Raw genomic sequence first — 25,853 nt, 5'->3', positions numbered from 1 at the left:
AGAGGAATCTGAATTTCTATGTTGTCCAGTCCAGTTGACTTGCCAAGTTGGTTAATTGGTAAATACCTCATCTTTACAGTCAAGGACTAGATTTTTGAGGTGCTTTTTAGAGATGACTGATCAGCAAATATGCAGGTTTGTTTCCCTTTGTATACTCTGTTTAGTTTTGTTTTGGTTTCCTCCAGAGTGCTGAACATCCTGTTGGCAACGTGGAAAGATGTTCAGTGCCATGGAAATTTAGCCCAGTGCAGGTCAGTTCTTGTTTCAGGTCTTCAGCTGTGAAAGCTACCGTGGACTTTGGTATCACAGAGCTAGAAGTTGTGGTTGCCATGGGACCATCAAGTGTGACCCATTTATGTAAAGGATAAACAGAGAACAGCCCAAAGAAGTTAGACTTAATGCTTCAAAAGAGTGTATTTGTCATCACAGAGAACTTGATGTCATTGTAGGAAAACAAAAGTGTATGGAAAACAGATCCCTGTAAGAAGATACTACATAGTCCAAAAGCTGAAATTCTGGTTTAAAGAAAGAAGACATCTATACCAACAGCCTGCTGGTTTCAAGATACATCTAGAAATTTCAAAGAAAAAACAGTAATTAATGGGAAAATGGATGTATGAGAATGCAAGTTAAAAGTTAAGGAAGTATGTTAGAGAATTACCTGAATATATTCTACAGCACAACTATGTTAGAAATAATTCCAATTACTAGACAGATATAATGAAGAGACTCATGCAGAAATGTAGAAATATTTGTTAATACTCTTCCATATTTGGGAGAGTGTAGAATGTGGTATCATCATTGCAATTCCAGCAGAGAATGAAGTCTGATGTAATAAATGAAGATTTCTCCTACAGATGTCCATATGTAAACCAACAGTGCTGTGGCTTGATTGTTCTAAAGACCTTGATGAAAAGTCTGTAGGCATGCAGACAGTTTTTAATAACTGTTGTTACTGGGGGTCTTAAAATAGATAAGGAAACATACAGAATTGACAAGGAAAGAGTGGGAGGCTGACTTAATCATATTCCAGCTAGCTTGACATTAGCAGTCACCAAAATACTGGAAAAATTCAAGCAACCAGGGCTCTGAGATGCAGTAAAGCTACGTCTTCAAAGGCATCTGATGCAAGGGGGATGGAGACAGTTCAACCCACTGTGGTCATCTGCTACTCCCTAGTTTCTTCCAAGTCCTGTCTCGTTCCCTTTCTCAGCAGCAGCAGGGGTAGTCAGTGAGGACTGCTGTGCCCCTTGGGGACTCCTGTCCTGACATGTTGCTGCTCTGTGATATTGCAAAAGTAAACGAATTAAGAACTGACTAACTGATGTTTAAAAGTTAGTCACTTGTGGTGAATCACTGTCAAATGGGAATGCTTCTAGAAATCTTGCTTTAAGGATTGAGGTGAGGCCAAGATTCCATTGAACCTTTTCATCAAGTAGCTAGAGACAAGGATAGGATCTCTACTCATAGAATTGGTAGGCCATGTCACACTGGGCAGTGTGGTAAACAAGGACAAGGCAGCTTGCACAATGGAATTCACACAGCCTGGTGAATTGTATCAATCAGAGGAGCAGTTTAATATTATCTGCACTATCATAGGGCCTGCAGGTGTTGTACTTCAGTGTAGTGACATAATAGGGGCTTGTGGAGAAGAGTACTTGGGGGTATAGTGAGCCAACAACTGAATATGACTCCTGCCTTGCAGGGCAGCAAAGGGGAATAACTTTGGGTGCAGGAGGGGCAATGAGTGAAGGAAGGTAAATTGTGTACAATTCTGAGATCACAAGCAGCCTGTTGAAAATGGGAGTGAATTCACATAAGTCAGAGGAGATACTTGAAGGCTGACTGGTGTTCCACAAGAAGAGCCTGAAAGGCTCATTCTGTTGCCGGTTTTTTTTTTTTATTTTTTTTTATTTTTTTTATTTTTTTTTTTTTTTTTTGGTAAGTGGAAGAACTTAGTAATTGGTGGGAAGCACGCTGGAGGCTAAAATGCAAACAGGCATGACACAGAACTGATGGCTGGGAGCTGCAATCAGGCAATTGGAAATAAGTGCATTTGTAATGGTGAGAGAGCATAAGCACTAGAACAAATAAATAGCAGAGGAAAGTGGTGGATTCCACCCAAAATGTTCGCAGGGCTGGAAGATTTTCTGAAAGTGTCCTCTGTGCTAAGTACAGGAATTGAGAGTAGTGGTATGTGATGTCAAACTGACTTCAGTAAGTCATAGATGGGACTATACAAACCTGCAAACCAAAATGTTCTTCACGTGTGCTGCACAGTTGAGCATCAGCTAACCTCTCTGCTAGAAAGTGTATGTATAGTGTGTGTATATATATATATATATATATATATATATGTATAGCGTGTGTGTGTATATATTACAGGAGAGGAATAAACATGGGTGGTGCCTCTTGGCCTGAGATATATAACTTCTCTGTTACATATTTCAAGAGCAACTGAAGAAACTGGAAGCCACAAGCGGTGACCAAGAGTTTCCTAAACATGCATATGGTTCTTCATGGACTTAAACTGGGAAACATGAGTGCATTTCCACTCTGCTTATGCTAGGATGAGAGCAGACTAACTCGTGTGTAATGCTGTCTGAACTCCTCTCTCTGGAACTGACCTTTCTGCATGTAAGCAGTTTTGGAATCTTTGTGCTGCTCTTCTCTCACAAAGCAGCAGCATAGATCTTTCTGTTCCTCTTCTTAAAGGTACATGTAAAGGAGTGTTGAGGAAAAGTAGAATGGAATGGAGTAAGTACGGCAGCAGGCTCACAAGCAATGAGTTCATGAGTAGTGTTTGTGGGGGATTGGGTGGGTTTTTTTTTCTTTTTTGTAGTAGACAGTTAATTTCTGAAACTCACTGCTGCATTGTGCCATAAGGATTAGATACTCAGGAAATTATTTTCTTTAGTTTCATGTAAGTCTATATGATTCTGTTCTGGACTTATAAAACAGTTGGTAACAGTGGGGTCTAATGTGGTGGACTGATTATTCTATAGCTGTTTACTAGGAAACTTCTTTTGCTGTATCTGTTTCTACTTTCACAACAGGAAAGGGTGATTCAGAGTTCTGTTTCTAAATTTGATATGAGAAGGAGCCTAATTCAGGCTGAAGGAACACTGAGGGCGTGTGTATGAAGGGGAGGTGGTGATAAAGGGAGAACGCACCCTGTGTGCTAAAATGTGTCATTGTGCCTCTGCAGGGTATACATGCTGATCTACAAACACAGTATGCATGGATCAGAGTAGCAAGCTGCTTTTTGAACACTCAGCTTTTCAGTGATGGTACTTACATGGTATTTCTCTGTTGTATTTTGAAGTAATTAATCTGCTGGAAAAATGAAGTATCTTTGAGGATTGATCCCATCACAAGTGGAGAGAGAAACAGAGCAAGGAGATTTAAGTTATGGAAAGAAGAAGGTTTAGCTGTGTTTTTGTCAGGCAAACTCTTCAGGTTCCTTTGTAATTACCTCTTCACACTTGTTTTGGAGAAAGCTTCTCTCTGCTCTTAAATGGAGAGTTACAAATGCTGTAATTTTCATTACTTTTTTTCCTTCCCAAGGATACATGTAGGTGAGACAGGCACACCCACAACTTTATTTGGTGTGGCAGTTGCATCTGGAAAATACTAGTGGACAGAAAGTATTGATGGGAAGTGGAGGTATAGCCATAATGACTGCAAGGGTTGTTTCAGTGCTGCTTCCCTTTCATGGTTTCCAAGCCCTGGGGTAGCTGCTCAGCACTGCTGGCAGTGTATGTTTGGGTGCTCCTGAGATGTCATGCGAAGAGCAGAGGGCTCCTCTGTTTGTCACTGTGTCCACACAGAAACACATGTACATGGTCATGGAAAACCAGCGAGCTCTGCGTGGGTCTTGCAACCCACGTCTGTTCACCACACGAGTCTTGGTGGAAAGCAATCTGCAGGGTTATAAAGAGAGCGAAGTCTCAGAACAAGAACATGAGAAAAATGGTGACGTAGTTAAAGTTTTAAAACTTGAGCATTTTTGCATTTGCTGTCCTTGTAGATGGGAATGGTTATTTTGTTGTCATGCTATTTGTGGCCCAAAGATGGGGACCAGTGAGCAGACTTCTTTTGAAGTTCTCTGCAAGGATAAAAGGAACACTTCAGTCTTACCTCTATGGTCTGCCCTTCTAGCTTAATGTAGCCCTAATCTGTCAAAGAATCAGGTAAGGATACTGGACTGTGAGCAAAGGATAACCTCACATGGAAGTCATAGATGTTATGATTTGGCTCTTAAGAGCTGCATCAAGAAACAGAGTGAATTGTGATATTTTGTGGCTTTTGTACAACTGCCATATTTTTCCCTGCATGCAGTCATTCCAACACAAGTTAAATTCTTTGTTGTAGGAAAGCTAAATATTTTTGAATGCTGAGTCTGAAACACAGATGATATACTGCAGCAAAAGACTCTCATGGGATTTTTTTACGAGATGGCTTTTATTTGTTAAATGAGTTTTCAGTAGTTCTTCAGTACATGCTATTGTATTGTTTGTGTGATGTCTTAGTGTCACTGGTCTGATCTGGACTGTGATGACTGAATAAATTGCATCATTTGCTGACTGTGGAAAGATGGCTTGATCTATAAGACACATTTGTGTATATGTGCATTTTGTAATGTAATTGTAATCATAAATTAAAGATGTTCAGTTAATGCCAATACGAGCTGTATTCATAACTCCTGCTATTCTTGTGTACCCACAGGAGTTTCAAGAGTCAGAGGGGATCTTAGAGGAAACTGAAGCTGCTTTTGTACTTTAAGGGGGGAGAAGTAATGAAATAAGTTATGTAGTCTGACATCTTGAAAATTGAGACTTTTAAGTGGTCTTTGGGTTTCTACCAAGAAGCATGCTGCTGGCATTTAGGTTTTGTGCATTAGAGGAAATAAAACATTAGAAATCCCTTGGCTTTCATCTACAGAGAAATAGCTACACTTTGCTGCTGTGTTTTGGCCATGTTGGGTTTTGGCATGGCTATGGTGATTTATGATTTTATGTCCTGTGGGTTTTCAGTGACTTAAAATTACTAAGAAGTAGTAGCTTGCCTTGAAGTGGTTGGTGAGATGGTGTTACAGTTGGCAGGGAAACCTTCTCTAGGAGTTGGAGGATCAGACCCTGTAGTGTTGTGTGGTTTTGACAGTGACAGATGTCACAGAGGAGGACTGGAGCAAACTTCAGTAGCTGGCTGTGGTGTTGTGACGTGGTTGATTGTTCCTTGCTGATCCTTGCTGTGGATGATAGCGGTGTAGACTTTGTAATTAAAAAACTCAAGTGCAAGTCTCATTGGGAAAAGCTGAATATTTTATGTTAATATGATTATGCTTTTGCTCATTGCTAAAAAACTTCCAATTTTGAGTCTATGTTACAGTGAAAATTGCAGCTATTCACAAACAGCGACTCAGAGGCAAGAAATCATTTTATGTAACTTAATTCCAAGCGGTGCCATCATCACGTTATTTTTTATTTTGTTAGCTGAAGGCAATAAGGATTGTCTAATAAATGAGTCATAATAGCATTATTGCTCTTATTTATATAACTTGAGATCTTGTAGTCTAATCCTGTTGGCCTTTACTTTCATGGCTGTTACAGTTTTTAGTGGGGATTTTGTTTCTTTTTTAAACCACTTCATGATTACTCATTTAATAAATTCAGTTTTTTCTCCCCTCTTTAGGGGTAGAAGTAAAACTTTATTTACAACTCGCTTCCTGTAATTTGACAAAGCAAGTATCAGTGGATATGGCCAGCTTCATCAAGTAAGTCTATGCAGAGCACTAAGAAGCACTATACCCAGATCAGCTATGTGTGGAAAACTGGGCTACACTTCCAAAAGAAGTGTTTCAGTAACTGGAGAGAAATTACTGTGTTTGTGAATTGTACACCGGCATGGAAATACCAAAATTTCTTGTTACTTTGTATCTTTCTATGATGCGTTTGTTCAATCACTTTTCACAGTAGAATTGCATAGTAAGGAATAACTCCAACACACTGCCAATACTTGAAAACTTTTTTTAGTATGAATTTACCTTGTGGTTGCTCCTGAGGTCAAAGTACTGCTAATGTAGAGAATAAAAGATTTATTCCAATTATGAGCCCGTGGCAGAAACTTAAAGGTTCTTCCTTTTCATGACTGGTCAGTCTTGAAACTCTTCCTTCCTCAAAAACTCTGCTCTGTTACACAGTATGAAATCTGATGAAATTCAACTGAATTTTTGGGCCATAATCCTTTTGAAACAGGATGACACACTGTATAATGCAGTAAGGCTTTGATATAGATTAGGGAATTGAACCTTTTATGCACTATAAATACCAAGTGCTAACAGAGTCTAAGTCTTGTCCAAAAGTCAGTTTTATTTGTTTGTGTCTATTTGAAGAAACCGACCAAGGCACAGGAGCTGGAGATGCAAGGCACATGGATTCAGCTGTTGTGAAAGGTACTGAGTGACATCTGAGGCATGGCCTGGTGAGACAGAGACAGTGTTCCTACTGAGTCAGGAGCAGGATTGTCACAGATTGTCTCATACAGAATGTTTAACCCAGCAGGAGCACAGCAAACAGCACAATAGCCATTAGCCATGTCTCAAGACTAGGCTGCAACAACAGCTTGCTTATGTGTGGTGAGCAAGGATCCAGCTTTGGCATTGTGATCCAGGGCTGTGTCCATATGCAAGAATTTAGAGCTCGCAGCAGTAGCACATCACCTGCCTGTTTAAAGTCACCATTTTGGGTCTTACCTGCTAGGTCAATTGGTGCTATGTGTGGATGTCCCAAGCTTTGTGATGGGAGTGGACAGCAGTGCTTCATTTCACTTCCTAAAGCAAATCTGTTCTTGGGAAATTGAAGTCAGTGAAGACTTAAAGGAATAATTTACTTAAATTTTCGTTAATCCAAAGTTGCTTGGTGGTTTTATATTTAAGAGAAAGGGTTTTTCTTTTAGCCTGTGAGGAACTTGAAACTGAGATTAGAATTGCTGTTTAGTCTAAAAGGGAACAAAAACTATCATGGAGTTCTGGGCCTTGATAAAATTTTTCTTATTTTAAAAAGTGTGCTCCAGGCATGATTTGGCAGGCAGAATTCTTGGTCAAAGATAGGCTGTTACAAAACTTTATCTTAAATGGATGGTTTGAGTCTGGCCATGACAAATACTAAACTCTTGACTGATGGATGATGGGTATGTAGTCATATGTATATTATTGCTGTACACCCACACACAGAGGCAGCTGTCCAAGTGTGCGATGAGATTACAAGAAAATGTAAATAAAGCTAGTTGTCCTTACGTTCTTGAGTAGACCCTTGTGAAAATAATGCCAGTCAGACTTACAAATAGGTCTGTGTAGAGGATTACTTGTGTTCAGCTATGACGTGATACAGGTCACTGTGTGGGAAACAGTGGTCGTTTTATGTTTTATTTTGTGTTGAGTCAACAAGCTGAAATGCAAACCGAGAGCTTAAATAATTCCTGCTGTCCCTGGTAGTTGCAGCATGTCTCCAGGATACTCTGTTCTGAGAGGGGTGTTTGCAGGCCCATGCCATCTGATCACTGTGAGTACCTAGAGATCTCTGCATGCCTGGGAGGAGAGCACTGTAGTAGTTCACTCTGCCACCACCACCACTGCACAAAACTGGTGTTTTCTGGTCTTGTTACAAGGTAAAAACATCATTTGCTCCATTGTTCCTGCTTTGTGTGTAGGTGATGCCTAGTCCATCACACATGTCTATAGAAGTACTGCTGCATTTGATGTTAATAATTTGCCTTAGAACAAGTTCTAGTTCTGCTCAGGACACCAGGGCAGCTGGGGTGGCTGGACTGTACCTCTTCCTGAAAGTCTTGCATTATACTGGATGGAAGTCACAGTGAGACCCAGGATGCTGAAATCACTGATGTACTTGAACAAGCTCAGACTTTGCATTTCCACTTTTTTTTTTTTTTTTTTTAATGTTGGTGTGTTGGTGGAAGGGCTAGAAGGCGATTTAGAAGGTAAGGACCCTTCTTCTGCCAGGTCAGTGTGATGTAGTGTTGTGCCCTGAGCTTGCCTTGCTGGTTATTCTTGCGTGCACAAAATCTCCTGGGGACTTGGTTGGGGCCTGATGAAGGATGTGAAAATTGCTTACAGCAGCAACAACAAAACCTGATTATTTTGTTTTCCTCCTGTTAGAAGGCACTCTGCTTTCATTTCTGGAGCAGCTGGGGAGCAGCTATTGTGCTACCCTTAAGTGATGTGAAACTTGCTAAAACGAGTTCAAATGGAGAGCACCTGGGATAAGGGGAAGCAGCCCACAGAACAAGAAAGCTGCCTCTGCACTGATTTTTTGATGTGGCCATCCAAGCAGATGTCAGCTGTAAAAGTCAGACAGGCAGTGACGTGGTCCATGGGTGCATGTCTGTGAAGGTGGCTGCCAAAAACTTCATTGCAAGTGTGTGTGGAAGCCTGGAATAATCATGGAAAAGTCTTAAGTGCTGGAGCAGGAGTGGTATCTGTCTGTAAATGGGATTGAATAAAGTGTCTCCTTTCTGTATTTTTATTTTACTTGAAGTGAAGTACACTCTCAGCTTCATTATCTATTTTAAAACAAATCTGACTGGAAAGGAAAGCTTCATTGTCCATTTCACTGGAAAGGTATGTTTCAAGAGCTGTTAGGTTTAGTGCCTTATTTTGGAGATAGCATCATCCTGAAACCAGTGGGAAGGAGTGTGGCTAAGTATATAGGAATGCTCTGATTGTAAAGGGATTTATCTGCACATAATGTTAAGCCGACTCAAAGATTGCAGTGCATTAAAACGCTAAATTTGATTATACTTTAATCAGGCTGTTATCCCACTTTTTTTATCTGTTTCTGGACGCCTGAGGGAGTTTGGTTTTTTTCTTTGAATGTTACAGCCACAAACATGCTTATTATTGCCTAACAAATAATCACTTTTAGATTGTGAGCCTTCAGGGGCAAGGGTTGTCTGCCCAGTGTCTGCTGGAGGGCTCTCAGTGAAGAGGTTACAGTTCCAGCGGAAGCATTTGAGTCAAATCATAATATAAATTTAGCAATAGTAAATATTTAAATTGAAGTTTGTATATGTCTGTTAGTCCTGGTGAATGGCATCAAGCAATACAACGAACCTTACTAAAACTTTTTGCAGAACTGAAAGCTTGCTTGTTAGAGCAGGAATGCTGCAATCTCCTGGAGGACAGCAAGTCTTGGAACATTCTTTCTGTTCTTAGGGCAATGTTTTGAAAGGGGTTTTGAGAAAATAAAGCCTAAAAAAGGAAGGAGGTGATCTGAACTCATCAGCAAAATTTCAAAAGAGCCCCCAAAAATGTGTTACAGTGCGTTTTTCTTTTTTTATGTTAAAGTTCTGAAGTACACACCCTGAACCAAACAATTATGGGACTAGATGGGCTAATCAAATAGCTTGTCTCTTACAGAAAGCAGCTTAAGTTTAGAAGAGGAGAAAGAATTATAGTAAACTTAAATAAATCCCTTTGAGGATAAATGCTTCAGCTGCAGGCATTTTTCCTGGCATGAAACCACTGGAGGTTCAGCTATTGGAAGCTTGGCAGGAATATGGTAACATTAATAACTCATCCTTCATCTGCTGATCAGAGTTTTATGTGAGAAGTTGTAGTTGTTGCCCATCTGGCAGGATGTCTGAGGTGTAGAAGATTCTCTGCTTGAGAAGGAGCAGGTAGAGTTGGCAGCAGGCTCTCAGTTGTGTAGTGGCTGCCCTGGCTTGGGGGAGACAAGATGCTGGGGGGGTGTCAGGGGCTGCTTGGCTGTTACCTCAAGTAATTTCTGTGACATGTCTTTACAGCTGGACCTTTGCTTGAGCGAGGAAGTATCCCCTTCTCCCTGGGGATAAAAGAAGCTCTGTGACATTTAAGTAGGAACAAAGTTAGACTCTTGTCCCATAAAGTGGAGAGACTGTGTATTTGAGAATTGAGGGTGTAGTCTATTTATTGAGCTGTAAACTAGCATTTTAATTTTTTTTTTAATCAAAGCTGCAGAGTGAGTAAAAGGAAACGTGGACTTTTGAGTGTGTTGGTTCATATTCTGATTCTCAACTGCATTTAATGCATCTTCCTACTGCTCTTGCCACAGCAGAGATCTTGGCAGAAACAGAGGAACTCTCATGTATGAGTAGGAGACTCCTGTTTACATGCAGCTTCTTGTGTACTGGGCACTTTTTTGTGTGTATACATAAGTGTAATTTGGTTTTGTTATTTTAAGGTTGTTTTTTTTTTTTTAAGTGTGACCTTTTACCCATTGCTTTTAGTTAATGGGTATAATGAAAGTGCAACTGGAGATATCTGAAAATACAGTAGCATGTTTGTGTGCAGATCTTTATGAAACTTCTCTTCAACATGTAACCTAGTGAGAGTCACTATGTTTGCAGGCTGAATAGATGAACCAGCTCAGATAGGGAACAATGGAGCCTGTTCTTTAGTTAAAGGAACTTTTTGTCTGTTCTTGGCTCTAGATCTCCATGATGATGCTGTGAATATTCCAGTTCAAGGTTGCTGACATGCCCATTAAAAATAAAAGGAAGGATAAAGTATTCGTTGAAAATAATTTACTTCAGTTAGTCAATGAACCTGCTTCCATATGGATGAGAATGCAGTTCAGAAATCAAGTAAAACAAGACTTTAGTACCATGAGTTAAGGTGGCGAGTTCATTTTGCCCTGAAGAGGGGCTATTACAATCTAGCAAAGTGAATTTCATCAACACATTTCTCTTTGGTAGGCACTCCTCCTTATTCTTTAGGTACATTTAGGGTGTGTAGTTAGAGCTACTAATATATTCTGTAATAAGATTTCTATCTTTATATTCTGTGGCTTAAAATCACCAAACTATCAGCTCCATGTAAGCCAGGTTCAACTTCTTACCACTTTGAAGTTGCCCCGGTTCCAAATGAATTCAGAAGAGGGAGACAGACCAGCAGTGCATCAGGAGTATTTTTCAGAGGAATTGCATGAGTTGCTGAGTGCTGTTTCTATCTGAGATAAAGTAATTTCATGTAACAAGCTTTGTAACCATGTGGACTTACTTATGTAAAAGCAAATTTGAATAACTTGGATGTAATCCATTTTAAACATTCTATTTTTCAAGTTTCTTAACTAAAAAGGAAATTAAAGTTTGCTATATTTTTAATTTTTTTTCTCTTCCAATCCTTTTAATTCGTTTTAAATTTATTTTTAATTGTATTGCTGGGCTGTTTTTAGTGATAAAAAGCAACCTCTAGGGACAAGAGTTACCAGATGTGCTTTTATTTTGGTGCAGCTTGCATTTGCAGCTTGATAAATTCCCAAAGTGCTCTGGTTAGTAGAAGTGACAGATGTTTACTGTGTGTTCCTCTACTTCTGATAGTGGTCATGAAAACTGCAGAAACCTCACAGCCTAAAAGATAGACAGCAGCAGATTTAGAAAAGGATTAAATATTTGTACTTGAGCGCAAGCAGCTGTTAGTTTATTGTACGGTGTAACTTCTAATTGCATTTTACATCCATGCCAGTGCAGGTTAAATCTACTTCAGTAGCTTTCAGTTGTGTCTGCACTTGAGTAAAAGTGCTTGGTGTTAAACTGGGAATCCTGCAGGCACAAGTTGGGCTGTTTTTTCAGGATTACTGGTCTGGCTGTTTTGGGAATTCTGTGAAATGAGATACAAGGTGTTTGCTCACTGTTTTTTCCTCTCTGGCTGGATGAAACAGGAAATGCTGTTAGAAATTTGGGTACCCAACCTTGGCGATGCAACTTTGATCACTGGGGATCTGCTGACTGAGATAAAAGAAGGATGAATTGGCATTGCATAAATAAGAGGGGCTGTAGCAGCAGTGTAAGGGTGGGAGTGCACGTGCCAGGGTCCATCCAAGGTGTGTTCTTTGCCTTTGTGCCAGGTTCTTGCCACTCTGCTGTAGGATTTCTGTTCTGGCAGCTGTGCCCATGAAATGCCTGTGCATTCATGGACTGTTGCTTACAGGTATGAGAAGCATCTTAAGTTGAGTATTTACCCTGCTGGTGTCTCATTAGCCACCTCTTTAGGTTTCTTGAATGTTGCCTTGCTAGGTGGTTTGTTTTGTAACTGTAAAATCACATGTGGTTAACTGACTTCAACTGGAACACATCTAATCCTTATCTCTTCACCAGCTATAGAGACCCTTGGAGAGAGGTGCTCAGGGACCACTCTGTCCAGTCTTGTTTGCTTCTTCCATCTCTTCTCCTGCCCTTTGTGGTCTCTGACCCTGCTAACCTGTGAGAAGTAAGGATGGAGCAGTGTTGCTGAACATCCATCTTAGGGTCTCTGAGCTTTCTGAAGTATACTGGGCACCTGCTCTGTGCTCTGAAGCCTGGGGATAAATGTCAATAAAAGCTGAAGCTCTTGGTCAAAGCAGCTCTTCAATAAGAGGTTGCTCAGGAGTACTGCATTAGACAGAGTGAGAAGTTGTTAATTTTCTGTGCTTTGCAGATGCTGAATTTGCATGCAGCGAATACAGAGTTAATTGTGTTAATAGTTTTGGGGGGTTTTTGGGAGCTTTGTGTTAATAATCTCTGGGTGCTTTGGGTAACTACTCAGAAATATAAAAATGGGTTCCTGTTTTTAAAGTCATCTTTAAACAGACCTCTCCTGTCATTTACAGCAAGGCAAGAATGAGGTAAGATTTGACAGTTTATTGTTAGGGAATTAATGGCTACTAATACTGCATTTTAAATATCACATTGATTATAAAACCATTTGTGTAGGAGTGGTGTATGGCACTAGACCTTCAAAGTACTGGTAAACAAGGAAGATTCAGTGTAAACACTTAAATAGCAGCATCCAAAATTAGGTTAGAGTGTTACACAACCTGAAAAAGCCTAGCTTTGAAGGGTAGCATTTTTTAAGATTTAAAAAGAAAAAAAGGTGTTTTTTGTAGATTTCATTTTTGTAAATGGTACTAATTTGGCATTGATTATGTAAAGAATCATCTTTTTGTCTCCAGCTTACTGAAGCCTAATATTTCTTTATGCAGTCTAAGAAATAAGATTTTGATAATATTTTTGTTTTGCAAGTTACTGTCAGTGAGGTCCATGTTGTTCATAAAGGTGATGCTTCCTTAACTGGAGAATGTATTTGCAGAGATTATATATATTATGCATATAAATATATACAGAGAGAGAGATTAAATATCCACTTGAAGGGAATGTCCAAAATTATAGCTGTGCAGTTTGGGCAGTGGGATGGAGGAACTGGGGAGGTGGGTTAGATGTGGGGGGGAGTTTGGTTGCTTTTTGATTTCCCAAATAATGAGTTTACAAGTCATGCTAATTATTCCTCCTTGATCATTTAATTGTGTTATCAAATAAGAGCATCATATGTTCCCATATATATTTATCTAACAAGATTTAATTAAAAGCTATTGTGGAACTCTTGTTCCTTAGTTGAAATGTTTTTCTCTATAGGAAATTGCCTTTCAGCTTTGTGTTCATTGCTTTTCCTTATCCAGTCATCATGCATTACAGGGTTGCCATATAAAAATAAACCAAACTAGATCTTACAGATGGATTTTAAATAGGTAGATTTGGTTGCTGTCACATGTTTAGGGAAGAAGCAGTAAATGGTAATTCTTGTCATTCTGATTGGATGGAAAGAAATAATGGAAATCTTTTTCTGTTCAGTTTTTTATGTTAAAGCTGTTTTTTATTTTCCAGAGATAAAAGCACTGACCAGGAAGTATGTGATAACATAAGCCCAATCCTGGTGTTAATGTTCTGTAATGCCTTCCATCACTGAAGTAGCCCCAAAACATTTCCTATAGTAGAGAAATACTGTAAAAACACCTGTGTTGTATTTCTTGTGGAGTGTTTCCTGGACTTGTCAGGCAATAGAGACACACATAGCACAAATCTGTGCATAGTTGAATTTTGGGGGTTCGTTTGCAGAGTGGTTGAGAGAAGGAGCTGTAGTCACAGTTGTACCTACAGCTGGTTTTTTAGCTTGAGTGGGCTCACATAGAGCAAAGCACAATAATCCCTTGTGAAATAAAGCAGTTAAGTCCTGTTAGCAAACATACTAGGAGCTGCAGACCAGGCTAGGGATAGTTCTAATATTCCCACCTAGTTTAGCAGGGCAATTCCCCTCTATTACTCGGTCACAAAGCCTATTGGTGGTTAAATCTTCAGTTTTTTTAAACTTCTCATGTCAGAAACTGAAGAACCAATGCAGCTGTGGATGTCTGTATGCTCAGAATGCCTAAGGCGATTTGTAGACTTTTCCTGTGCATTATTTCACAAGGGTTCTGGGACTCCTTATACTTGGTTCTGTGGAGAAGAAAAGGAGGGGGGCAAAAAGAAAAGGATAATGCCATCTTTTTAACCTTTGCAGATTGTTCATGGAACAATTTGTATTGGCAGGGTCCTGACTAACATCCTGGTTAACAGAAATGTCATAATCCATTCTCATCGCATTAAGGTCTAATAGTCTGCTTCAATAGGATATTGCAGAAGTAGAAATGGTTGGTTGAAAGAGACAACAAAATATACAGTAGAAGTGGCATTAAACTTAATGGTTGCTTGATCAAAACAAGCTAGCAAAGCCTTTTAGTTTTGGGAAAACGTTTCTTCTCCTTAATTTCCTGTGGGAAGGGAGAAAACAATTTTGTTCATGATAGCACTTTTTCTTTTCAGCTAGAAATGTTGGGTTTTTTTAGGAAATTCTTTACCAGATGCAGTAACAAAGCGAATTCAAGATTCTTTTTGTTTCCTGGAACAAAGTGGACTTGTTTGGAGTCTTGGGAACCTGAGAGTAAATGGGTGTATCATGTGCTACAATCCTTGTTTTATTTGTTTATTCTGACTTTGAATTTGCTTTAACTTTAAATATGCTTTTAAGACAGGAGGGCCAGTGAGTTACAGGACAGACAGTTTTTATCTGTAAGTACAGGAAGAAGTAGGATGTAAATAAACATCAGTGACATACCAATCTGCTGCTTCCTTTTCTGCTAACTTCTGTATTTAAGCTAGAACAGTTTCTTAAGAAATATCCCAAATATGTCCATTTTGTATTTCAGCATTTATAATCTAAAATGTGTCAGAAATTCACCAGGCTAATCACATTCTGACATCTTCCTATTACAGCCTTTCTTTAAGACTAATGAAATTATTCTAATTAAGAAGAATTATTAAATTACTTGCTACCCTTGCTGATTTAATGTGGGCATATGACAATTGTATTGTCATTGTAATTTTTTTCTCTTTATATTCCAGTTTCACTGTAATTTGTATAACTGCAAAATTAACAAAGTAGGTTTAATTCTAGGGCTCCAAATTACACTACTGCACTACTTTAAGAACTTCAGGTTTTTCCACCTAAAATCTTAGAAGGTATCAAGAATCAGCTGTGCTTAGAACAGTTGCATTTTTTTAGGATAAATACTTCTTGTTTGTTTCAGGAGAAACAATACAGCCATTAGATAGCTAGAAGTCATAGATGGAGCTGAAAGAAGTTGTTACTATCCTAGAATGTCATCCATGTTACAGACCTGGAGACAGGGTTTGGGAAGAAAAAGGGTTATTTGTTAAAATTGAAGCCTTAATGTGGCTGTACAGCCCTAAGGATCATACTCTATAGCCTTGAATTAAAAATCTATGCTTATTAAAACTAAACAAAAATGTGCTATGTAAAAAAAGGAGTCTGTCCTGACATTCCATACTGGGAATGAAAAAAATTCTCTTCAAGGACCTCACTTTTCTAGTGTGGGATCCCTCTGGGTGTTGGGTGTGTCAAAACCCCATGTTCTGCTGAGCCTCAAGGTCCTTGGTGCCTTGTATGCCCTGAAGAGGGCTGAAAGAAGTGCATGTTTTCACCAAGAGAAACCAGGTATTTTAACATTTCAGCTGCACAGGATTTTTTTTCTTCAGTGTGACCTCCCTGCTCACAGATGTTTTCTGCATTGGGGTTGTGAGTAGAAATGCCATGACTGGTTTTGAGGGGAGACCATCTATGGCAGAGTGCTGCAGGCTCTGCCTGCCTGACACAGACTGGTGTTTGCATCTTTCTTTTTTCTTTCTTTTTTTCCTTACTTCTGTGTTACCACTGTAACTTACAATGAAACTCAAAGCCCAATTTGTCACTCTTAAAAGGAGTTGAAAGTTAGCGGTGAAAATATTATCCACCTACTCTAAGGAATATTCCAGACAGTAGCTTTTAAAAGCTTTAAATAGTTTAAATTCAACTGAAATAAAGAAAATCCAAACCCACTACAATACTGTACAGACTCGTTGTTCTGAGTGCCTCTTAATTGTTTGATTTCTAAGTGTGTCCAGAAATATAGTAAGAGTTAACTTCTGTGGTTATTATTATTAGTTTAGTAAAATCAAACAGCAATACATGTTATGATGGGTTTAAGAGAGAAAACAACGAAGTTATTTGTAGCCTGTCAGAATTTGTCTTATACTGTGTGTAGGTTTATAGTTGTTTCAGTTTTTAAGACTCTGAACATTAAACATCTTGGACATGTAAGGAAGCAAATATGTTTTCAGCTCTTGGAATGTATTTTTGCTAGCTAGATAAAGGTCTGTCTTTTATGAGACAGTTAGTAATCCCACAGAGGAGTTTTTTGTGTTTTATAACTGCTGATCTCTGCCAAAACAGGAGCTCTTCTCTGAGTATCAGTAACCTGAAATAAAAGATGTGTTCAGAACATTGAATGTGGTACTTCTTGGTGTAAAGCTCCTGTTACACCAGGCTGCCTACAGCCTCATAAAGAGGATTACTCAGGCTCTTTTGTGTCTCCTAACCTTTTTGGGAATGACTGTGTGTGCAAGACAGAGGTCTGGTAGAGGCAATTTTTAACTTTTGCTTTTACTGCTGTTCTAAGTCTTCAGCTGGAACCACTTTGTGCTCTGTCATTTCTTTTCTGTTTTTTCAGTTGTTCAGAGCAGTCATGTCTGCAGTGCCTGGGTTTCCATGCTTTATTGTCCACGTGTTTGTGCAGAAGCACAAAAATCACCTTCTTTCTGTGAAAGGAATTCTGGAGGCCATGCCCCAAACCACAGTGAAGTAACTTCCCACGTAATTAGCTAGTGCAAAGTTGAGGGAAAGACTGGTCCCAGAGGAACAAGCAGCAGCAGTACCCGTGTTTGCAGCAGTGAGCTCGTTCCTCCTTCCCAGCCCTGCTCTCCCTGCCCTGGCCATGGCTGTGTGAGCTGGGCTGCCCTGTGCCTGCAGGACTGGTCCTTGCTCTCAAAAAGCCTTTGGCTTTGTGCTCTCCTGCTGCGCTCACCTGCTGGGCGAGAAGTTCTTGTGGCAGCCAAGGTAGGTGAGACCACAGTGAAAACAACGTGGGGATTGACAGTATACCTTCCAGAGAGCTTTCTAGAAAGAAAAAAATCCCCTTTCCTGTTGCTTTGTGGTTCTCCTGTTCTGGGCAGGTGCCAGGCAGTCCGGCCCTAGGAATTAGGAGGGTCCTTTTATATCCATCTGTTCACATTAGCACAAATGGCTAATGCTGTTCATTTGCACACTGTTGCTGTTTAAATGTCAAAGGTGGCAATTCTAGGGCAAGCAGCCATTCTGTGGCTTGGTGTAGGTAAAGCACTGGGAGACACTAAAGATGGGAGTTTGTAGCTCACTTCCAAGTAAGGCACTGCGAGGCTGTGATAGCTGGGGTGTGTTACTGGTCCGTGTCCTTCAGCACTTGGTACAGCAGCTGCACCTTAGAGCTGTGTGGGGCTGCCTCAGGAACCTCTCAGGAACGAGGTCCTTGTGGAGCTGGGAGGACTGCAAGACCTCACAAACTTCTAATGAGGGATGAGTATTTGACATTTATTTGCCCAGTGGAAAATAAAGAAGGTAAGAACTGGAAGCTCCTTCTGCTGGTTCCCTGAGAAACTCAGCCCTAACTTTTAAGTTTTGGCAACTGTGCCAAGAGCACCAAGATGAGTGCTGCAGTGCGATAAAGTCCTTTCCTCTCTGGCTGCCTCCACCAGATCCCAGCTTGGTATGCAAGACTGGTAAAAGCTTCTGGGAGGAGTGTGGGGCGGCAGGGGCTGGCTATCTCCCTGTGTTGGAGGAGACACTTGGATCCTGAGCTCTGTGGTAGTACAGACAAGTGCTGGCCTTTCCACAGACCAAGAAGTGGGAGCTGCTTGCACTGCTGTGGGGAAGGAGGGGTGCTAGTGCATGGCCTTGACCATATAGGCAATTGCTGGTATTTGAATTCTGTGTGTAGAAATGTCTGCTAACTAGAAATAATTTAATTATCACGCTGTATATATGTTGCTTGTGACACTGTCATTTAGGGTGTGTAAGGTACAGGTCTGTATGAACTGTTATGCTACAAGTTAAAAATAATAAATCTAATGAGTCTTGTTACCACCTGCTTTGATCTCCTTGGGCTCTGCTAAACTGTTCTTCACCCAAGCAAAGGGAGACAGACCCTGTGGGATAGTGTACATGCGATCTCCTTCCCCGCTGCATGTGTGCATATAAGATAGATATTTTTCTTTAGAAATGGTAAATTTGGGTCACACATTCAGCAGTCAAAGTGATGATTTTACCACACCCTGCTTGTGCAGGAAACTTATGTTTTTTTAAAGCTGATGAGTTGATTCCTCCATATTTGTCAAAACAAAAAGGAAAGCAAGTTATTTAAAGCTGCAGAGAAGTTTGGATTCTCATGTGGCCAGTTTGCTGCTTTGTCTCACGTGGATATGTTTAAGATAAAGTGGAGGCCTTGCAGTCAGCTCCTGTCCTACCTGTCCTAACCAGCTTCCTATGATCACTAGGATGCAATGATAATCTGAAAAAATGTTTTCCCTGTTATATTAAGAAAGAGTTGTGGGGTTTTTTTTTCTTGGTTAGCTGGGTTAAATTAATTGAGGAAAAAATGTGTACAGTACTAATATTTGGTCCAATCCTAGAGTAAATGGTTTGGGTTGGAAGGTTCCTAAAAATAGCATCTAGTTCCAATGCCCCTGCTTGTGGGCAGGGATGCCACTCACTTGATCTGGTTGCTCAGGTCTCCATCCAAATGTTTTTTACTTTAAAACAGCCAAGTATGTTAAAGAAGATTGTGCCAGTTGTTCATACAGTAGCTGCAAGGCTTTCACTTGTGTAGTGATACTTAAAGGGGAAAGGAACCAATCAATCTGATAAGACACTGGCGGATGCTCAGTAGGAAGGAGTGGAAGATCCTGTATTGTGCTAGATGACAAGAAATGAGAGACCATGCTGACAATGTAACAGGACCTAAGATGTGCTGTCCAAGTCATGAGCAGAGCACAAAGCATTTAGAAAAATGCTATTTTAAATGCAAGGTACTACAAAGTACTGTTAGTACTGGATTTTATGTGCTCAGACTCAAGCAATCATTTTTACAGAACTGGATTTTGTGCTGTATACTCTATTGTTGCTCTTCCTTTTATTAGTATATATCAGCTACAGTATTATACCTTTGAGATATTTAACTTGCATAGAGCAGGCCTTGATGCTGTGAAGTGGCAAAGTAACATACACATGATCTAGCCTGAAGTGTGAGAAGCCTTCTGTTTCGCTAAAATACTGCATTGTTTTGGTCATATCCTCTGGAAAAACTGTTAAGTGGAATGGTGGATAGTATGTGACAGGCAAAAAACCATAAGAAAAAACTGGAAGCTTTGGAGGGATGTGTGTGTCATGCTGGGATTGTTTTTAAATGGCAAAATTTATGTCCCAGTCAATAATACTGATTTTGTTTTTGTTCTCTTGTAGGAATGTTTACCCTTGCAGAAGTTGCATCGCTCAGTGACATCCAGCCAACTTATCGTATCTTGAAACCATGGTGGGATGTATTTATGGATTATCTCGCTGTTGTTATGTTAATGGTTGCCATTTTTGCTGGAACCATGCAGCTGACAAAAGACCAGGTGGTCTGCTTGCCAGTTTTGCAGTCTACTGTAAATCCAAAAGTGCAGCCTGATACAGCAGGGAAGGCTGACTTTACCACTGTTGAAACAACCACTGTTCAAGAGGAAGCATCAATGAGAACTGTTTCCTTTGGAACTGCCCCTACTGTAACACCTGACATTCCTCTGAGCAGAGCTACCTCTTCTCAGTATCAACCCACTGAATCAGACCAGGAGCGGAAGAAGGAGCAGAAGGATTCCTCAGGCCGTAAAACAAATTTGGATTTTCAGCAGTACGTATTTATTAACCAGATGTGCTATCATTTGGCTCTTCCTTGGTACTCAAAGTATTTTCCCTATCTTGTTCTCATCCATACTATCATTTTAATAGTCAGTAGTAATTTTTGGTTCAAGTATCCCAAGACTTGCTCAAAAATTGAGCATTTTGTGTCTATATTGGGGAAGTGCTTTGAGTCTCCTTGGACTACAAAAGCATTGTCTGAAACGGCATGTGAGGACTCTGAGGAGAACAAACAGAGGTTAACTGGTGCCCAGTCCCTTCCCAAGTATGTTTCCACTAGCAGTGATGAAGGAAGCCCAAGTGCTAGCACTCCCATGATAACCAAATCTGGCTTCAAATTTTCCGCCGACAAGCCGATGATCGAGATTCCCAGTGTCACCATTTTAGATAAGAAAGATGGAGAACAAGCCAAGGCGCTGTTTGAGAAAGTCCGTAAGTTCCGGGCTCACGTGGAAGACAGTGATCTGATTTACAAGCTCTATGTTGGCCAGACTGTCATCAAGACTGTCAAGTTCATATTTATTCTCTGCTATACTGCAAACTTTGTGAACACCATCAGTTTTGAACACATCTGCAACCCGAAAGTGGAACACCTGATTGGCTACACACAGTTTGAATGTACACACAACATGGCTTATATGCTGAAGAAGCTGCTTATCAGCTATATTTCCCTCATCTGTGTCTATGGTTTTATCTGCCTCTACACGCTTTTCTGGCTGTTCCGAATACCTTTAAAAGAATACTCTTTTGAAAAGGTCAGAGAAGAGAGCAGCTTCAGCGATATCCCTGATGTCAAAAACGATTTTGCGTTCCTCTTGCACATGGTAGATCAGTATGACCAGCTGTATTCCAAGCGGTTTGGTGTGTTTTTGTCGGAGGTAAGCGAGAACAAACTGCGGGGGATTAGTTTAAACCACGAGTGGACTTACGAGAAGCTTCGGCAGCACGTCTCCCGCAATGCCCAGGACAAGCAGGAGTTGCATCTCTTCATGCTGTCGGGAGTCCCCGATGCAGTGTTTGATCTGACAGATCTGGATGTGTTGAAACTGGAGCTGATTCCCGAAGCGAAAATTACGGCCAAAATTTCCCAGATGACAAATCTTCAGGAGCTTCATCTGTACCACTGCCCTGCGAAGGTTGAGCAGACTGCCTTCAGCTTCCTCCGGGACCACTTGAGATGCCTTCATGTGAAATTCACAGATGTTGCAGAAATTCCTGCGTGGGTGTATTTGCTCAAAACCCTCCGGGAATTGTATTTGATAGGCAACTTGAACTCTGAAAATAATAAAATGATAGGGCTCGAATCTCTTAGAGAGCTGAGACACCTTAAAATTCTCCACGTGAAGAGCAATTTGACCAAAATTCCCCCCAATATCACAGATGTAGCACCACATCTGACAAAACTAGTCATTCATAATGATGGCACTAAGCTTGTGGTACTCAATAGCCTTAAGAAAATGACAAATGTTGCAGAGTTGGAACTGCAGAACTGTGAACTGGAGAGAATTCCCCATGCCATCTTCAGTCTCTCTAACTTACAGGAACTGGATTTAAAGTCAAATAGCATACGCACAATTGAAGAAATCATCAGTTTCCAGCATTTAAAAAGATTGACTTGTTTAAAGCTGTGGCACAATAAAATAGTCAGCATTCCTTCATCCATTACCCACGTAAAGAATTTGGAATCTCTTTATCTCTCCAATAACAAACTTGAAACCTTACCTCCCGCAGTGTTCAGTTTACAGAAGCTTAGGTGTTTGGATGTAAGCTACAACTCAATTGCAGTGATTCCAGTAGAAATAGGTTTTCTTCAAAATCTTCAGCATTTTCACATCACGGGAAACAAAGTTGATGTTTTGCCAAAACAATTGTTTAAATGTGTTAAATTGAGGACTTTGAGCCTGGGACAAAACTGTATTACCTCAATCCCAGATAAAGTAAGTCAGCTGTTGCAACTGACTTACCTGGAACTGAAGGGAAACTGCCTGGACCGTCTGCCAGCTACGCTGGGGCAGTGTCAGCTTCTCAGGAAAAGTGGGCTCGTAGTGGAAGATCACCTCTTTGACACTTTACCCTCAGAAGTCAAAGAGGTTTTGAATCAAGACACAGGCATTCCCTTTGCTAATGGGATTTAGACTGAGGTGAAATGCTCTGGTAGCTGACTTCCAAACAGCAAATGCTGAAAAGCATGGCAGTTGTCAGATCATGTGTTTTAGAAAGCAGAATTCCTTGGAAGGCAGAATTACTAGCAGGATTAGAAGAAGTGCAACTGAGTGTTCAATGTTTGCAGTGTTTTAAAAGTTCATTTCCAGAATTTTTGAGAGCATAAAGAACCTTAATAATCTCAATTATTTTTTCCTTAAATTGTTTGTAACTTGGATGCTGCCGCTTATGAATGTTTACAAATTTGCTTGCCTGCTTAAAGTAAATGATTAAATTGATGACCTTTCCTTACTATGCAAGTTATTCCTTAAGGTCTGGTTTTACTTTAGTGCATTATGGGGAGACAAACCAAGGCTAAATGTTATATGTGGTGTGGGCCTAACAGCACTTGAAACACACGTTGAATTGTGTTGTTAGTGTTTAGCTATCCTTGGCAAATGAAACCAGTTTGGCTGTGAATTGAACTGCACCACAACCACCATTTTCCTGCATTAAAGTATGTGGTTTCATAGAATTGTTTAGGTTGGCAAAGACCTGTAAGATCATGAAGTCCAACCATTAACATGACACTGCCAGGTCCACCATGTCCCTGATTACCATGTCTGCGCTTTTGCTGAGTGCCTCTGAGGATGGTGATTCCACCACTTCATGGGCAGCCTATTCCAATGTTTGACCACCCTTTCAGTGGAAAAAAAAAAAAATTCCTAATAATCTAAACCTTTTCTAGCACAACTTGTGTATTTTTGTGCTATTGCTTGTTACCTGGGAGAAGAGACTGACCCCTACCTCACTACACCATCCTTTCAGGTAGTTGTAGGGAGTGTAGGGGTCCTGAGCCTCATTTTCTCCAGGCTCAACACCCCCAGCTCCCTTAGCCAGTCCTAACAGGATTTGTGTTCCAGACCCTTCACCAGCTCCACTGCCCTTCTCTGGACACTCTGCAGTAGTTCAGTCAGTACTTTTGCATCAGGCTAAGTGTATTTGCCTTCATTCTCCTCCTCAAGGCTTCATCTTTTTGGGTGAGATTCCTTCTGTGGACTGGTGTGCTAGTCCTTCACACTGGCAAAGGTTGGTCACCTTCCTGCAGCTGGTGTCCCCTCAGCCTCCATAATGCTTCTCTGTCTCATGCAGCAAAAGGGAGTATATTGCCACATGGCTTTTAAGTTGGAGATAGTTTTGATGTTTGAACTCTTTTGGAAGGTGACTTTGAAAGCCATTGAACACCAAGTGACTTTACTGCTCATGTTTTGCTCTTCTGAGTTTTTATCTGGAAAACTCAAGGCATTTTATGAGTTGGTGATTGTTCTGTTTCACAGCCCTTGCTTAGGATGTGGGGCGTCATCTCCATTTACTAGACTAATAACAGACATAAGATCTGCTTTTTCACTCAACCATGATTAAGCTTTATCACCTATTGTGGTGTCTTCCACAGCTGGACTTTACCATACCCCAGCCCAATTAATCTGATGTCTTTGAATGCTTACTTACTGTTAGAAATCCTAACTGTTTGCCAGATAAGTCAACCAATAAAGAAAAAAGTAGACAGCAGTGAGCTTGGGATTTTTTTTTTGTTGGCCTTTTTGGTGTTTTTTTTTTTAACCGAGTTTGCATTGCCAGAACCATTAGAGAAATATAATCCATTAAATCTGCTAAATCATCAGTTGTAAATCTCAGTCATTTACATTCCGTGTGTGCAGAAAAGAAGTACTATGCTGGGAGATGATTGCATGATTACTCATGGTTTAAACACAATTCCCTATTGTAGTGTGGTCAGGACTGAACTAGTCTGTAGTTCAAGGGACTGTTCTTCTCATACAGAAATCCTCATGCACAGTGATTTCTACTGTAACTTCACCAGAGCTGCCCTGACTTACACCACTATTAACGAGCAGATAGTTTAGGCCTAGAGGCATTGAGCAGGCAGGAACATTTCAAATACTGCTCTTAGAAGTCTTGCACATTTTATTGTTAATAATTTACTGTTAGTCATGCTGGGAGGATTGTTCTCAGCTGTAGGTAGCAGTCTCTGAATACATACCTGCACCATATGTTTATGTATCTCAGAAGACCAGTTTATGAATAGTGGTTTTCCTATTTCTCATGGGGATACAGTCTGTTTTCCACTTGCCAGCAGGTAGTGAACTTGGGATGTTGACAGTTTTGCAACACCAAGTCACAGGTTAGGCAGAGTACTTGGAGTTACTGATCTGTCCTCCACTGGGAAATTTAGTGCTAATCCTCAGATTCTTTTTTTAAAGTAGACATTAAGGCTGCAGCAAACTTTTCTTTTTTTTAAGAAACTCTTACATTTGTTTATTTTTTGCACATAGATCACTTTAAAATTGCTGGACTATTGACTCTTTAGAAAAACTGTGGACTATACTATTGGTGTATGCTTTGTATTTGCTGTTGAGTGTCATTTCAGTTTCCAAGAAATTGTGTGTAGGAGGGAGGAAGAGTTGGAGGATGACAAAATTATTAAAATATTTAGAAGAATAGTTCTATTTTTCATCTTTTCCCCCCTTTTTTAATAGCAGAGTCGCACAGAACGTGGCTGTGTATTGATCTAGTTTTTAAAAGGTGTTTTTAGTGTTTCTGATTCTCCTGCTGGCCCTACTGATGTTCAAAAAATAAACCCATGTCTATTTCATATGACTATGGTATACTCAAAAATTAAACCCATGTCAACTTAATGAGTATGGTATACATACCATTATATACTTAGAACACTGTTTTGACTAGTTAGTAGCCAACTGTACTTCTTTAGACAATTTTCTCTGAAATAAGTGTATGTTAAAATTAATTTCAGGCTTCTAATACTTGCTTAGCATAAACTCCATTCTTGTTTCTAGGAGATCTTTCTCAGAGTGGGGAGGTACTGCCCAGCACCCCCATGTCACCTTCCCCCAGTCCTTCCTCCTCTTTGTGACTGTTTATAATGTTCCTGTTTCCTGCGTGTCAACTGACACAGTTTTGCTTTAAAGTCTTGGAAGTTCATCTCTTTTTCCATGTAAGGCATGTGAAATATATTTTGCATTTCTATTTGATTTAATAAATAAGATGTTTATATCTTCTTCTAATCTATTTTTTTAATGGGTGAAAAGTGTGTTTGTATAGTAAAAGCTCTGATTTCAAGTACTTCATGCTGAACTTGTGCTATGATGCCTGTGCTCTAAGAAGGAAGAGGTATGAGTTGCTGCTCCCAATAAATCCTGTAGGTATGTTTCAATCTAGAATACAGTATGTTTGAAAAATTTTTCTTTTTTTTTCATGTACACAATCTAAATGACCTACCACTGTTTTTATTTGGCTAGTTGAATTCTGCAGAACAGATGTATTGCCCTGGAAGAAAAACCTGTGTTTGTTCAAATGAGAGGAAGTAGGAAATTGCCCATTCTGTTTGCTTCTGCCGCTGTAACTGATTTTGGGAAAGATCCTTGAATTTTCCAATAAACTGACCTTTTGGAAACTGCTTTCAATGATACAAATGGAACTATGGCATTTCTGGGCAGGTATCAAG

The 25,853-nt window shown here is 40.0% G+C and overlaps 1 protein-coding gene across 3 annotated transcripts in view; it reads left to right on the top strand.

Annotated features, from left to right (window-relative positions):
* The window catches only part of LRRC8D (leucine rich repeat containing 8 VRAC subunit D), a 40,844-nt gene extending 15,437 nt beyond the window's left edge, over positions 1–25,407 (top strand). For 2 of the 3 annotated variants that reach the window (XM_062497255.1, XM_062497254.1), the window contains exon 2: positions 19,736–25,407. In XM_062497255.1, the coding sequence (XP_062353239.1) occupies positions 19,738–22,305 (2,568 nt within the window). In that variant the 5' untranslated portion in view covers positions 19,736–19,737 and the 3' untranslated portion in view covers positions 22,306–25,407. Of the gene's footprint in view, positions 1–17,728; positions 17,837–19,735 lie in introns of those variants that run through there. The other variant, XM_062497253.1, reaches the window with a different exon arrangement.
* Positions 25,408–25,853: the final 446 nt, after the last annotated feature.

The sequence above is a fragment of the Cinclus cinclus genome, chromosome 8 (genome assembly GCF_963662255.1).
Source record: "Cinclus cinclus chromosome 8, bCinCin1.1, whole genome shotgun sequence".
In the NCBI taxonomy this organism is placed as follows: domain Eukaryota; kingdom Metazoa; phylum Chordata; class Aves; order Passeriformes; family Cinclidae; genus Cinclus; species Cinclus cinclus.
The sequence above is the reverse complement of the archived record's forward strand: the minus strand, read 5'-3'. Positions and strand labels throughout refer to the sequence as shown.